The 15,534-nt window shown below is 46.7% G+C and overlaps 1 protein-coding gene across 2 annotated transcripts; it reads right to left on the bottom strand.

Annotated features, from left to right (window-relative positions):
* Positions 1–8,069: 8,069 nt before the first annotated feature.
* Positions 8,070–14,958, bottom strand: LOC147462066 (serine/threonine-protein kinase Nek3-like). 2 transcript variants are annotated; one of them, XM_086502495.1, is made up of 15 exons: positions 14,707–14,958; positions 14,208–14,529; positions 13,069–13,135; positions 12,904–12,969; positions 12,270–12,316; positions 12,105–12,150; positions 11,944–12,024; positions 11,807–11,849; positions 11,608–11,657; positions 11,311–11,392; positions 11,189–11,238; positions 10,958–11,031; positions 10,792–10,843; positions 10,025–10,690; positions 8,070–9,944 (listed from the first exon to the last, which is right to left on the bottom strand). In XM_086502495.1, exons 2-15 carry the CDS (start codon positions 14,303–14,305, stop codon positions 8,691–8,693), a joined length of 2,676 nt encoding a protein of 891 aa, XP_086358621.1. In that variant the 5' UTR covers positions 14,306–14,529; positions 14,707–14,958; the 3' UTR covers positions 8,070–8,690. The 2 variants fall into 2 exon arrangements, with proteins under 2 accessions (XP_086358621.1, XP_086358628.1); XM_086502502.1 differs by having other exon boundaries at positions 14,712–14,958.
* Between the last annotated feature and the right edge of the window lie 576 nt (positions 14,959–15,534).

Here is a 15,534-nt window from a genome sequence, read left to right as displayed (position 1 = left end):
ATGATGGAGTTCTTGCAAAAAGCACAAACACAAAACAACTTGTAGTGCGTATTCACAATCGGTACTTGTCGCTCCAAGTGCGAAAAAGCGACCTTCGTGCGCTCGCTTCGCACAATAACTTGTAGAATCTTGACAGCAGGGTCTCTTGTAGCTAGCGTTGGTAATTTTGAGAGCAATAGAGGGAGCGCTGGCAGCTTTTATAGACGTCTAGGGACCGGTAGGAATAACGGGTGCAGTTCACACAACAATAGCAGTGGAGGGGGGGCACTAGACGAGAGAGAGAGCTGATAGAATCTTCTAGAGAGAGAGAAGAGAGAGGAATCGCTGTTTTTCAGCCACGTTGGAGTTTTTCTCTAATAAAATAAGCCTTGATGGCCCACTTATTAAGTGGTGGCCGGTCACTTAATAAAATGTGTGAACCTGTTTAAAAACTCAGTAAAACGCAGTGAATTGAAAACTGATGCTATACAACACTTCCCCAGGCGTCCCTAGATGCAATTCTCAGTAGGCATAGATGCAATGAAGACATGGATTCCTCGTGTGAAAGAATTTGCTTTTCCCGGAAAAGGCTAGGAAAGCACTTAAAAAATATTTTGCTTTTTTAGAAAAGCTTCTCAGAAGCCATCTTTATTCTTGTGCGTGCATCTTTACGTGTATTCCTTTTTCTAGTTCGGATTTCCTCCCATACCAATAGAATATTCCCTATCTGACGCTCCTATCACCCATCATGTGACGCAACGGGAATACCCACTTCGTGGTCTCTTCTACCAAACTAACGGTACAACTCCTTCGCGATGCTTAACATCACCCATCATAGACACATCAGAGTTGTCCGTTCGTGATGGCTTTTATCTATTCCAGTAGATCTACAATTGCTAACCTTTACAGTTCAAGCGTACACATTTAAATATCCTAAATTCATAAATAGAATTTACTCAAAAAAAAAAGAAAATAGTCCATTTAGCAACAGTCAGGAAGTGGTGAGTACGTAGAGTCCTGCACATATTTGGGGGTCATTTGGACCGTCTTTTCACTCAAGAGAGGTAGGAGCTTCAAGACTGACATGAGGATATGTAACCCTTGCACAGATGGAGCATATATGCTTATTGGTACAAGTTCGAGAGCCCCGCACTAAGCTATGGTTGTTTTATACATTGGTGATTCCATTATTGTATCGTGTACATATTTGGAGACTTAGACCGTTGTACTTTGTCTGGTCAGATGTATGATGGATGAAGAAATATTCAGAGACCACTAGTCACTATGATCTCTAGGATGATCCAAAGTTGTAGCACCACATGAGGTCGTTACAGTGAGTTGGAAGCTACACCAGTTGTGTTTGAGGTACTTACTAGATCAATTTCTACATGCATGCCTTGTGGGAGCTTCCTAGTCATCGTTATGCTAGGTTGGCCCTCTAGTCGTTGCGATAGCTCGCCATGGGGGGTGATTCTTGATTCTAGTATGCACGGATATAAGCTTGCCATAAACTATGCCTTTCACTCTTGTTTACTCCCTTGAGGGTGAAACTTACTTCCTTCCCCCGCCAGCTTGCCAACGGTTGGAGGCTCTTTGCTGCTTGCCGGCTCTAGCCCCAAAAAGTAAAAAGTACAGTTCAGAGATCAACAAGATTGTCAAACAGGATCTCATGCAGATTGATACGAAGAGGAGGACTTCTCGGGAGTTGGGGGAGAATATGGCTATTTACAAAAAGCATTTTCTTCACATCAGTAAGGATGGATATATTTTACGGCCGAGATACATGGATTCACACACACAGGCTTCAAGGAAAGCTTTGGACCTCCTCCATTCAGCTATAGGTAGATACACTTCGGTACCCTGAGAGCAGGAGATATGCGAGCTATGCAATTTAGAGCCTGAGACACAGGAGATATGTCTATACTTGGTATATTATGAGATATGAGGGCGAATTCATTCTCTTCAAAGAGGGTTTCAGGCTTTGTCTAGGGTTATTTGGATTATGCTGACTAGAGATGCCTTGGGCTATTTTTGTTAGAGCGTTGCAAGCACAGACTGTACGCGCCCTAGCAGAGGACCCATTAAGAGACAGGTGACAGATTCCTACTAGAGCAGCAGCTCTCAACAGGACCCCAGAACACGTCAGTTTTCAGCTCATTGGGCTCTCCTAGATAGAGCTACAGCGATTAGTAGATCTCAAGAGTCAACACCCTTGTACCTCTTGCAGAGCATGTCACCAACATATCTGTCATCACCACATCTAGGCCATTATTGAAATTTGAGAGGCATAGAGCAGCTCCTACGAGGTTCTTTATTGAGGAGATTGCCGCCATTATGCAGGCACCCATGAGAGAGTTCATGTGATAATAAGACCACTGAGCAGATCATGCTTTAGCAGATAGGCCACCAACTTGTAGCCTATCTTCCTCTACTTGCTCACTTATTTGTTCACGTTTAGCATTTGCTACTTTCGTCTTTTGTACTTTCTATAGTGGACATTTGGACCATGTAACGATGATGTAATTTATTTTTGGTCTCAAAGGTCTTTCAGGCCTTTTGCAGATGTAAGTAAACATTTCATTTCAATTCATCTCTCTCTCTCTCTCTCTCTCTCTCTCTCTCTCTCTCTCTCTCTCTCTCTCTCTGTGCGCACCACTGCTGCTGCTCCTGCGCGCGCCACTGCTGTTGCTCCTGCGCGCGCCACTGCTGCTGCCCCCTGTGCGCGCCACTGCTGCTGCTGTTTCACCCCCTGCGCGCGCCACTGCTGCTGCTGCTGAACCCGTTGTAGCTGACCTGTTGCGACTGCACGCTGCCAAGGCCGTAGCACTTACCGCTGCCTCACTGTGGCAGCATTACCAAGTGCACCAGGCCCGCTGCCCCCAATCTCTCACACACGGATACATACCCACACACACACTACACACATACACGCATACACACAAGTACTCCCTCTCTTCCCCTTCTCCCCTCTTCTTCACAATATGAAGAGAGGGTAGTTACGAAGATAGCCATGTCTTCCCCCATCATCAAGACGCCGGCATCGACAATGAAGACAACGTTCATGCTCACGAACAAGAGGCTTGCACAATTGGAGAAGGACATGAAAGAATGGCGGATGGAGAGAGAGATATGGGAGGAGGAGAAAGCCACCCTCATCAAGCTATGGAACGAAGAGAAGGAGGACATGAGAGCGGAAATCCAAAATCTCAAAGAGGAGAAGGAGAGAAGGGAACGGGAGAACGGGAAGGAGAGGGAGAGATGGAGGAAAGAGCAAGAAGAGATGAAGGCACAAATCGATCTCCTTCATGCTTCCATCACATCCCTCACCCCCGAAGAAGGAGAGATTAAAGAGGAGGCTAAGGAAGCCCTCAAGGAGGAGATCACCAAAGCCCTCACCGCAAGCATTGAGGACAAATTAGAGGCCACCAAAGAAGGATGGGTCGAAGTGGTCAAAAAGAACATCAAGAAGGTTGCAAGAGAGGAAGCCCAAAAAGATGAGGTACTCATCGTACACACAACCATCGAGGAGGAGAAGATGCGACAAGCTCGCCGTCTCAATGTGCGAGTGACCGGCATCAAAGAAGAAGAAGGGTCTACACCCGAGAGCGATGGGAAAGCTTTATGCAAGAAAGTGGGATACAAGGAAGAAGAGATCCCTTTCTCCAAAGTTTGGAGAGCCGGCAAAGATCCAAAGAAGAGAGCTCTCATCCTCCAATTCGCCTCCGAGGAGTCTCGAACTTCTTTCCTCCGAAAGAGGGTCATCTTGAGAGGGCTAGAAGGCCCCCCGATTTATCTTGATGATGACCTCACAAAGATGCAACAAGATCACCGTCGCGCGTGCATGCCTAGAGTCCACCAAGCCCGCAAAGAAGGGAAGAAGGCAGTATATCGAGATGGTAGGGTTATCATTGATGGCAAGACCATCGCATAGGGACTCGCGGCCTGTGGGACACACGAGGAGATTCATGTCACGGTTTGGAATTGCAATGGAGACCTATGGACACACCCAGAGAGACTTGAGGAGGTGATGAGAGGTCGAGACATCATTCTACTTACAGAGACACACGAGAGCCCAGAGAGAGGGCTACCACGGATACATGGATTCCAGTGGGAGTCTCTACATCGGGGGTGTATGCGCCAGCACACCACTCGTGGCTCAGGAGGAGTGGCCATACTCTTTAGACAGGGGCTTCACAGTAGACTACAGATTGTTGCCCGGGACCCACAGGCCCGCTACATGTGGATTCGCCTCGAGCTCTCACGAGACAGGATCGTCTACATTGCCCTTTGCTACTTTGCTCCCACAGGCTCCAGATTCGCCCCTATTGAGCAGGAGTCACCGTACGCATGCCTCACGGAGGAGATTATGGAGTACTCCACACTGGGTGAAGTCTTCCTTATGGGAGACTTCAATGCTCGTACGCGCAGTGAGCAGTGTGAGGCATATGACCACGAGGACCCAGAGGCACTACACACTCTAGATGAGGAGGCTACTATGAGAGATACAGCAGACAGAGCTCCAGTCACAGCCTACGGACGACATCTACTTCGACTTGGCTCCCAGCACCGTCTCGTTATTTATAACGGGATGGTCCAGTGGCCCACCTCAGGGGGCCTGACTTGTATGCCACATGGAGTTGCAGAGGGAGGGGGGAGTACAGTCGACTATATTCTGGGACCCAGGGAGGCTACACACCTTATCACATCCTTCACCATTCCACCCATACCCATTGGAGCCGACCACACATACCTCTCTTTCTCCATCACCGGAGATACCATCCCACACAGCTCCACAGCACACACTCCACACACCACCATCCATTTCACACATGAGCTAGCCTCTCTTTACTCGGCCGAGGTCGAGCATGGCCTATGCCTCCTCCACCCATCCACACCACTCTCAGTTCTCACATCACATATCTCTTCCGTTCTCCACACTTCAGCTATTAGCTCCTTTCCACACACCACTCACACAGGACGCACTCCCCCCCCCGGGACTATGCCTCAGAACCGCTGGTATGATGATGAGTGCAGAGAGCTATACCGACGCCTCCGCGCACAGCGAGCCTTAGGAGAGATCTCAGAGAGAGAGGCCAGACGGCATATGAAGACGCTGACACGCCAAAAGCGGCGAGCATTCGAAGAGGCACAGGAGCTTGAGCTATACCGCCTATTCATGAGCATGGATAGCGCGACAGCATGGCGCACCCTGCGCGAGCCACGTCCGACTACAGCTATTGAGGATCCACAGATATGGCATGATTATGCAGAGCGACTTTACGAGGTGCCAGGACAGCCTCCTATCCCACAGCCACACGAGCCACGCCCCACGTGCTCCTCCTTCTTTACAGCACAGATGGTAGAGAGGGCCATACGCCGCATGCAGCACAGACGATCAGCTGACCATACTGGATTACAGAGTGAGCACATCATTTATGCGGCCTCCACTATAGCCCCGTTGATTGCACATGTCTTCAACCGAGCTATAGGGGAGGGCTTCCCAGAGGAGTGGACACAGCACACCATAGTGCCTATCCACAAATCTGGCGACACCCTGGATCCAGGGAACTACAGGACTATCATGATTGGCCACACGATGGCCAAGCTATATGGAGCAGTACTTGAGGCACAACTCAGCTGCTACGCAGAGATCGAGGGTTTACGAGCTCCAGGCCAGGCAGGTTTCAGACGAGCTTTCTCCACCACTGATCACATCTTCGTTCTGCGCTGCCTCATTGATGGGGCAAAGGCGCGGAAGAAGAGGCTTTACTGCTGCTTTGTGGATTTCCGCAAGGCCTTTGACACAGTCCCACGCGAGAGACTCTTCCAGCGCCTTCACAGCATTGGGGTACCAACAGAGATGATTTGGGCCATATATGCTCTCTACGAGAAGGTGACGGGTCGAGTTCGTTGCCCAGGCGGTTTTTCAGAGACCATTGCTAGCACCATTGGTGTTAAGCAAGGATGCCCACTCTCCCCGACACTCTTTGGGCTCTACATCGACGAGATCTCCGACTACATACTGCGAGCAAGGGGAGAGGGGAGCGACTTGGCAGGTACTCCGGTCCACATCATGTTATATGCTGATGATATTGTGTTGATTTCAGAGTCACCCGAGGGCTTGCAACGCCATCTTGAGGCCTTGGACGAATTCAGCACACACAGGGGGTTGACTGTGAACCTTGGCAAAACCAAGGTTATGATCTTTCACACATCCAGTGCAGTGAGGAGCGCTGCCACCTTCACAGCAGCAGGAGGAAAGGTTGATGTAGTCACCTCCTATGTCTACCTTGGCATCACATTCACCAGCCTACCAGGACCCTTCACTATGAGGCAGGCTGCTGTTGACAGGCTCACCCGAGGATATGCAGCTCTGGCCATGCTAGAGCGGAGATGCCACCAGGCACACTTTCAGGAACCCCGCACGAAGGGGTGGCTTTTCGACACCTTAGTCACCCCGGCCTTGATGTACTCGGCGGCAGTATGGGCACCAGGATTGACAGCTGACCAGTGGACACAGCTTGAGAGGCCACAGGTATGTATGATCTCACGCTTGCTCCGCAGCAAGAAGACAGTGCCACATGACATTATTAGAGCCGAGCTCGCCACACCACCCATGGTGGTAGAGGCGCTATTCCAGACAGTCTGCTTCATCCAGAGGATGAGAGAGCTACCTCCTGACAGACTTACTCGTAGAGCATTTGAGGCAGCTATACAGCTATCAGAGAGTGGGCATGAGAGAGCATGGTACTCACAGGTCAGAGCATGGTTTGAGGGACACGGTCTTGACATGGAGAGCCTACCACCATTCCAGTACGACCCCCACTCACCATATGTTCACCTCTCTCGCAGTGAGAGGAACTTGGTACTGAGACAGGATCTGTGGCAGCTATACACTAGGAGAGTCTGGGAGTCACCTGGCTTGGGGACGAGGATGTCAGATTACAGAGACCAGTTTCTCACCATATTGTCCGGGGGTTCATACAGAGACCACGCTACATGGACACATATATGCCACATAGCTCACGGGTGGCGATTGGTCAGCTGAGAGTGGCTTCACACAGGTTAGAGATTGAGATCGGGAGACATACTGGTGTTCCCAGGGAGGAGCGCGTCTGCAGAGCCTGCACAGAGGAGGTGGAGAGTGAGGAGCACTTTGTATGTAGATGCAGAGCATACACTGAGATCAGAGGCAGGTATGAGGCCCTATTCAGAGGACAGCCCACTCTCCAAGAGATCATGGACTCTCGAGATCAGAGACAGCTCGGACGGTTCTTACTAGAGATACAGAGCCATCGGGACACACTACTACAGCCACACACAGCTACACAGACAGAGGGGAGACAGTCGCAGCTCACAGACTTCTTTCAGAGGATTACCGCCCCTCCCCCACCAGACACTCAGAGGGGAGTGACACTCCCACAGGCGGAGGTGAGCCGAGCTAGACGACGACCACGAGTCACAGGCTACAGGGGCGCGAGCTCCCACCACCGACAGATCGAGGAGATCCGAGCCCGGGAGCGCCGTGCCACTGAGGAGCGAGTGGCCCGGATGAGGGCCGACCCGACAGCTTTCATCCGGGCAGCCTTGGCACCAGACCCGCCCATGTACCACATCTTACATCCCCCCATTAGTACAGGATGGAGCTAGATAGCTTGATGCATTCTCATGATTGTACTACCTTGAGCATATAGACATGCATATACCCCTAGAGATAGAGCTCCATCCCTCCTCAGATACCCCACTACCTACACTCAGTTCAGTTTTGTATCAGTTTTTGTTTCATTTGTCTTTCCGATAGACGGATGACATACACACCATGTACATTTGATTTGTCTCATAGGCCGATTTCGGCCTGACATAGACGTTAAAAATCTTTCTTTCTTTCTTCTTTCTCTCTTACCACACTAGTGTTGAATTATTTCTAAGAGAAGATTCTGGACATGCACGACAGGTATGCTTTCCTTCACCCAACAATCATGAGTGGAAAGTGAGGACTAGCATTTTCTGCAAAACTTAAGCGAAAGAGGAGAGCATCATATTATGATTTATATTTCCAATAAACATCTACTCCTCAAGCTGGGCTTTAATGTTAAAGAAAAGGTTGTATAGCTAATATTGAAAAGAGTGGGGGACACAACAAAGATAACTTTTGAGTGAGCAGAAATGTTTTTGGTGTTTTGGGAGAAACCAATGCTGCTGTTTTAATGTGTACATTTGCTATCAATAAGTGGGCTCATCTTCCGGCCACCAGAGAGAGAACCTAGACGTTCCGTCATGGATCAAAGCCATTGCACATTAAAGAATGTTAGCTTTCTTTGCTTAGTTCTTAGTAGTAGCCTGGCTGCCTGAGGACCTTTGAACAGATTATTGACTCAGGGAACCAGGTTACAAGGATAAGATAATGTAGTCTTGGCTACGGGCAAGTAAGTCGACTGCCTAATGGGGCTCTTCTCAGCACATGCCACAAGCAACAATTAGCTAGCAAACAGCCTTGGTTATTAAGCTGCCAATGAGAATAAAAGAAAAAGGAGGCCTTATGTACTAGCAAAATTAACCTATTTCTTCCATTCCTTCGGCTCTAGATTCTAGAATCCTCTAGAAGTGGATAACCCCAAAATAAAGGTAGGAGCTGTTGAAACGTTACTTCTAGAGCATTCTAGATCCCTGTGTTGCACAAGGCAGCACAGCATATCTCAATTTTCAACGGTCTAATTATCAAACTTGAAACCATTTTGGTGCTCTCCAAGCATTCCCTTGAGGCTCTTTGTGAGCCACATGGCTGTCTCCCTGGGTGAGACTTTTCCTCTTCCAAATGGTTTCAACACAATGGCCAATTCCTCCAGCCTCTGCTGTTGAAGCAGCTGCGCGCTCAGCTCTAATAGGCCCTCGAGTGCGTCTGCTCTCTGTCGATATGATTTCACATCAAAACTTTTTGCTCTGTGGAAGTCAATCTCGCGATTTGAGACACTTGCATGCTGCTGTGACACGTTCTGGCTAGTGACTGTAGTGCCGGGGGGTATTGAAAGCATGTCCACATCAGACTTGGGTAGATCAAGCAAGCTGCTGATATCCATCTTTCGATAAGGCTCGCTCTCTCGCTCTTGTTGCTCTCCGCCAAGGTGGAATGTGCTATGTCGTATCACATGAATCACATCGTTGTATGCTGGCTTCACCGAAGGTGCCTTCTCATTGATCTTGATGGTGTTCTTTTCTTGCGTTTTGTCATTCTGTGCATACTCGTCATATCGGGTTGCAAGGTTGGAGGAGGTAGCAATCTCATACGATGGCATGTACGATTTATACTTCCTTCCGCCAGTAATGGTTGGTGTAGAAGAGTCGGACATGTCTCCAGTATGCTGGCTTTGAGCTGCCATTGAGCCCTTGTACTGTTTCTCACTGCTTGCAGCTGTCCCAGAGCCGAGTGTGTCTTGAGTGGAGAGGCTAAATTCTGGTATTAGATCCATCCGTGGGGCATTGACGGAGACATCAGGGGAAATATGGTTACCCTTGAGGCCGATAATCTGTGAAGCCTTTTTTATGGAGTCAGATATTCTTGGAAGCCGCGGAGACTCCAGAGGCAAGTCTTCTATGAAAGCCCGATGCTTGTTATGATTCGATTGAGCTTGAGCCTTTGCCGTCATCCTGCTTTGTGCTGTGCTTCTGACAGTGTCTATTGCAGCTTGATACATGGCAACCTCACCCTCGTGATAATGAAGAGCAGTAGCTTTTCTTGGTGTGTGAATTCTTGGGCTCCCAGCAGCTAGCATATGGCGTGTACTGACAGGGGAGGTGCTCCTGCGAGGCGTGTTGATCGGTTTACTAGGGGGTGGCAATGAAGCTCTTCGTGATACGGGGGTAGTAGGTGTACTTGATTTGTGTCTGGTTGGCATGATCCTTTCCTCTGCAATTTCGTGCAAGGCTTCCGCACGAATCCTTAACCTAGGGGAATCGCCTGTCATTGCCTACAGCATGTACGAAAGGAGGAACGTGAACATTACAGGATTGCTTTATGTGAAAACAAGAGAGCGGGAGCTGCACTTACATAATGTGATGCATGCTTTGGAGTAGTATGCTCTGGTGTACCTTTGGACTTCGCCGATTCCGCTCTATATCGACCTGTTTTGATGTCGGGTGTGCGGGGGGTGGTTACAGGAGGGAGCCCTTTGTGCATATTACTAGTGCTTGCTCCTTGAGGAGGCTTAATGTGTATTTTTCCAGGACCTGCATCAGCTCTGGCTGCTGCTTCCATAGCCTCAAGTTTTTTCTGCCTTATATTGGCTGCGTAGTATTTGTCCACTTCATTGCTCCATGTTGATGAGTTCCCTTCATTGGACTGAAGCTGGTTATTTGCTCTATATTTATCTCTTTCAGAAGCTCCTACAATGTCCCTCTCATTATCGAACATTGGCCAGTCGCACACTTCAATACCATCCACACCACTTACCACTAAATTTCCTCTGTGAAGAACGGTAACCTTGGCGTCACTGTAATCATGTGCTTTCTTGGGGCTGGCTTTTCTGCTAATGCTGCAGCTCTCTCTGTCGCTGCTAAGGTGGCTGGCATCTTGACTAATGTCAATTAACTCATCGTTGAGATTGAAATTGTGCATTAATGGCCTTTCTGGGTTTCCAGCCAGAATCAGCCCACTTTGCAATCGACATTGCGCCACGTAGGGTTTCAAATGAGAGCTTTTGAGCAAATCAGCAGCCTGAGAATTCGGTGTGAATCTCAAGTTAGGGTTCTTCAAGTCATGCTTTATAGACTAAATTCAACTAACGCCTTCTCTAGTTATGAGATTTATAAACTTACACTCGGTCGATGTTCTGGACTTTTACGTAACATGGTCTTTATCAAGTTCTTACTGCAGAGATGCAACCACACTGTTAGTGCTACAGCACTCTGATGATTTTGAAATCCATTAAAGCTCAAGATAATGTTATATGCACTTACTCAAGGTGCAGGTGTAGAGACTTACAAGGAGCTAGAATACATACTAGGCAAAGGCCCAATCATAGACTTGTTGATTTTACTCACCAAACCTTGCATATCCTGGAAGAAAGAAAAGAAAAGAAAAGAAACAGATAAAACCCTCTTGAGATCAGTTGTGGTTGTCACTTTGACGAGTTCTACACTTGTAGCAAGAAAATTTGATGCACCTCTCTTGAGAAATTGAGATGGGCTTCTCATCTGAGATCATCATACTTACAAAGGCTTTAAATGCAGGTCTGTGTGCTGTCATCTCATACATACAACATCCTGCAAAACAAAGCACCTTTGTTTGAATGAGTGCATTGGTGGATAATAAGAAAAAAGTAGTCAACATTGTACCTAAAGACCATATGTCAGATTTAAACCCATAGGGAATATCTGCAAGAAGCTCAGGGCACATGTAATTTGGGGTACCCACAACCTGAGAAGTAGACATGGTATTGTAATTCTCTCTCTCTCTCTCTCTCTCTCTCTCTATATATATATATATATATATATATATTATGTATGTATGTGTGTGTGTATGTATGTATATATGGATATATAGATATATGTATATATACAGACACACATATATATATACATACACATTTATATGCCCAGTAAATTGGAAGGCAGCTGTAGACGACGACTTACTGATGATGTTAAGTCGTCTGCTTTCAACATTTTTGCAAGCCCGAAGTCCCCTGCAATTAGGAAACAGTTCAGAACCAAGGTGAAGCAGAAAATGGGATGAGACACTAACATGGTTGTGGAGAACTAATATGCCCATTTTCGTTAAGGTTTATAGCTCAATGAGTCTTAGAATGTCAAAAGACTTAGTTTCATTGCACACCGAGCCGTATATCCTGATCCTTCGTCAAAAAGATATTGGAGCACTGCACACGCACATTAAATACCGCGTCAATTGGTGTTAGTCGGGCTTCTCCTGCATATGAAGAGATCATGGAGATAATGTAGCATACACAACACCTTTAGATCGCGATGAAGTATGTGGTTGGAATGGAGATAATCCACTGCCAACAGAATTTGTGAAAACCATTTACAGAGCCTCTGATAAGTAAAAGAGAGTAAATTAAGAGTGTAGTTTTTGTTTTGCTTCAAAGGATTGAAATTGGGAGAACAAATCTCACCTCCTCTGAAAAGTAGACACCATTAGCTTTTCTGATGTACTCCGCCCTGCCCATGAGACCAATGGGGTATGTTTGTCAGATTGGGATGGACTGGTCTGCCATCTTTAGCAATAAGGAGGTAACAACTGCTACCACTTACTACAAATTGAGAAAATGCCAACTCACATATCACCACCTTCACAGTAGGTTGTCACAATGCACACATAGCAACCCTGTCAAAAAATCTAAAGATCTCTCTCTCTCTTTCTCTCTCTCTCTCTCTCTCTCTCTCTCTCTCTCTCTCTCTCTCTCAAATGATTCTCACCGAAAACTATCACTGAAGTCTGGTAAATTCTTAATGATTCTCTCCTCTTGTGTGTGTGTGTGTGTGTGTGTGTGCACCCATCATTGTTCAAGGGAATGAATTGATGCTCTAGTACCCATTGTTCTTAACTATACCATAGCTGGCCCAAGTTTGGCTAAAGGAGACAATTGTTGGATTTAAGCCTAACCAGGGCTCACTAAGTGCATGCCCTTAAGGTTATGTGTTAACATGACATAGACCACGATGTCATTGATGATGTACAAGCTAGCTTATGAGCTGGATGGTGGACTACTTGTAAAAGCTATCTAAAGGATACTCTATATGAATAAAATGTCTCTAGCTTCTTGTGCGCCATTCTTATCTAGCTTTTCTTTCTTCTATGGTTTTTGAGCATCAGGTCTCGAGTTCAAACCTTATTGAATAAATCTTTTGAGGCCTCTTGGGAAGGTTCTGAAGCTACTCATCAGAAAAATTATGAGGATACAAATGGATTACCTTCTCTACCCATGATTCTTTATATCCAATGATGAAAGGGTGATGTACCCTTGAGATTAAAGCCATCTGAAATTGCATCCAATTGAAAATACTGACTCATTTGCATCACAGCTCAAAACAACTCGAACGCAATGAAAAAAAGTGATGAGGAGTACATGCAGGTACCTCTTGGTGCGCTGACCTGCGACACCTGTCTGTCTGACGTGCAAGCCGAATTTTCTTGAGCACATATCTGTAAGCAATGCAAAATATCCAATCAGAAGAAGTATAATATGGTGTACATGATCCCTTACCAGAAGTCCCAATATGGTGCAGCCCATAGATCGAGGGTAAAATCAAGAGCAACGACAAAGAATATTTTTTCCTTTAAAAACAGGGTTTGATCATATTGAGCTCTTAGAGCCGAGTCTCCCTATGAGCTTAATAATTTGGTAGTATTATGAGTTGATATGGAGTCCCACTCAAAGAAAATGGTAAGCTCTACTTCTTAATACCGACGAAGAGTTGCACGTGCAACGCCTACAAAAGAGGAAGGCTTGAAGCTCTACTTCTCATTGTTAGCTTTGTCAAAATGCTCTTATACCAAGGAAAAGGTGATAAATTAGTTATCGTACCACAATTTGCAGATCAGTGGCTAGCTCGACCATGTGTACTTTTGTGTCATTGCACAAGGCTTGGGACCGTTTAGACCCAGCCAACTACAGGACCTCATAAAAGCCAAGAAGGAATCATATCCCTAAATATCACTAAACAAGTTTCGATGCTGCATAACCATATGTACAATTTAACAATTTTAATTCCTCCATCTCATAAAAAATACCACAATGTCCACTGGGACTCGGCTCTTCATGAAGAAGGCTACTTTATCTATACAACACACAAATCCCTTGCAACACTACTATAAAAGAGGCGATTTACCGACATTCATGGCTGAACGTTTTTGGTCACTACCCACATATCATTATATTAGATGTCACAACAATGTTGGCACAACCCCATCCATATAACACTAGTGTCTCACATGCGATATTCAGTAGCGACGCCAACTTCAAGGCTTTGAGGTGACGCAAGATAATGCCACTACAGCTCTAAAAGGTTGTAATGAACAAGATTTGAATCCATTGGCGAGCTTTCTGCTACAAGGGCACCACTAGGGTGGTAAAATTTTCAATTTTTCAATTCAGTAAGAATTGATGCAGTTTAAGTGCAAGTTGAATGAATCTAAAACGTGACATTCTTTTTTCATGCGTCAACTGGATGGAAGAGGATCTCATTTAACCAGTGTTGATGTCTGGAAGGCTTACTTTTTCCTCTCAAGCTTGTGGTAGACGAGAATGGCAGAGCCGAAGGCACCCTTGCCAATTTGCTCCATGATCTCATATTGGTCCATTTTGGAGTCCATCTTCAGTTGGGGAGACGGGGGTTGCAGTTAATTTGCTGTCAACAGAAGGCTACCACATATTTGCGGCGACATTGGATCGTTGCTGTCATTGCAGCTGGTGGTGGTGATGGTTAAATTATTGCACAAGGCTTCACAATATGATCATCCAGTCTACGAAATATCTGGGATTTTTAAGGACTGATGTTTCCCTGGCAATACCGATGCATGTTCCGCGTTATCCTTATCTGCAAAATGCATACATCTCTCTCTCTCTCTCTCTCTCTCTCTCTCTCTCTCTCTCTCTCATATGCATGGTGTGGAGGGTGGGGGGGGGGGCGGGGGGGGGGATATGAGAGAGAGAGAGAGAGAGAGAGAGAGAGAGAGAGAGAGACTGCGAATGCTGACATGATCAGTAAGAATACCTTACACAAATTTGCGTGTAGCTGCAGAAGGAGTGCGCGAGGGGATGAGGGTGAAGAGAGACGACGTAGCTGCAGCAGAGTGCGCGAGGAGGAAATGCTGGCGTTTACGCAGATGAGCTAATTTGGGCGTGCAGGGAAGTGATGAGAATGATCTTGCGCCTGTCTCCCGCAAATGGGTCAGCACTTGCGCTTCACAAGCACAGACACAGACAGAGAGAGAGAGAGAGAGAGAGAGAGAGACGCTCCCTGCACGTCCTCGCTATTCCTCTACAGAAACATGGGCCCTCTCTTCTAAGCCGTCCGGGGCTTTTCTTTTATTCCTGCTGTCTTTGAAACCTTAGAGCTCCGGCATCGTTTAATATTTTCCTTGATTTCTAGGGTCAGTTTTTTTGTGCACTTTAGGACCTACTGGGAGACACAAATGGGTGAGAGTTGGGGTGGACAATGTAGCCAACTTGCAATCGTAGCCATTAAATCTTGGGTTCAAGCCTTGTTGGCACAATGGCTTTAAATGCCCCCCATTCTGGTTTTCTATTTACACCCATTTTTTATACACATAAAAAATGTTGTGCGAGCGTTCTTTGCTTGTATAAATGCAACTTGATTTCAGATTTTTGCTGCTGGTAGAGACGATATCGATCTTCATTTTGAGCATCTAAGCACTAGATTCTATTTAACGTGCTTTCCGGAGTGTGTGTTTCCTCTTAGGTGGCCTTAAGTTGGCCCCTTTATCCTAGGCATAATAATCTCCCCCCCCCCCCCTCAGTCACTATATGGCACGGCTCTCAATCAAAGGAATCTCCGCCGTCGAATCTCGGGGTGAACTAG

This window comes from Adiantum capillus-veneris, chromosome 3, assembly GCF_014529385.1.
Source record: "Adiantum capillus-veneris isolate H3 chromosome 3, ASM1452938v2, whole genome shotgun sequence".
NCBI lineage: Eukaryota > Viridiplantae > Streptophyta > Polypodiopsida > Polypodiales > Pteridaceae > Adiantum > Adiantum capillus-veneris.
This window is presented reverse-complemented; position numbering and strand designations above follow the sequence as displayed.

What these genes read in the sequence shown, in the direction of transcription:
- LOC147462066 (XM_086502495.1), bottom strand. Translation starts at nt 14,305, where the DNA reads ATGGACTCCAAAATGGACCAATATGAGATCATGGAGCAAATTGGCAAG. An exon ending in CACAAGCTTGAGAGGAAAAA is followed by an intron (nt 13,136 to 14,207) that starts GTAAGCCTTCCA and finishes CATTGCTTACAG; the next exon opens with ATATGTGCTCAAGAAAATTC. An exon ending in GTGTCTACTTTTCAGAGGAG is followed by an intron (nt 12,025 to 12,104) that starts GTGAGATTTGTT and finishes TTTACTTATCAG; the next exon opens with AGGCTCTGTAAATGGTTTTC.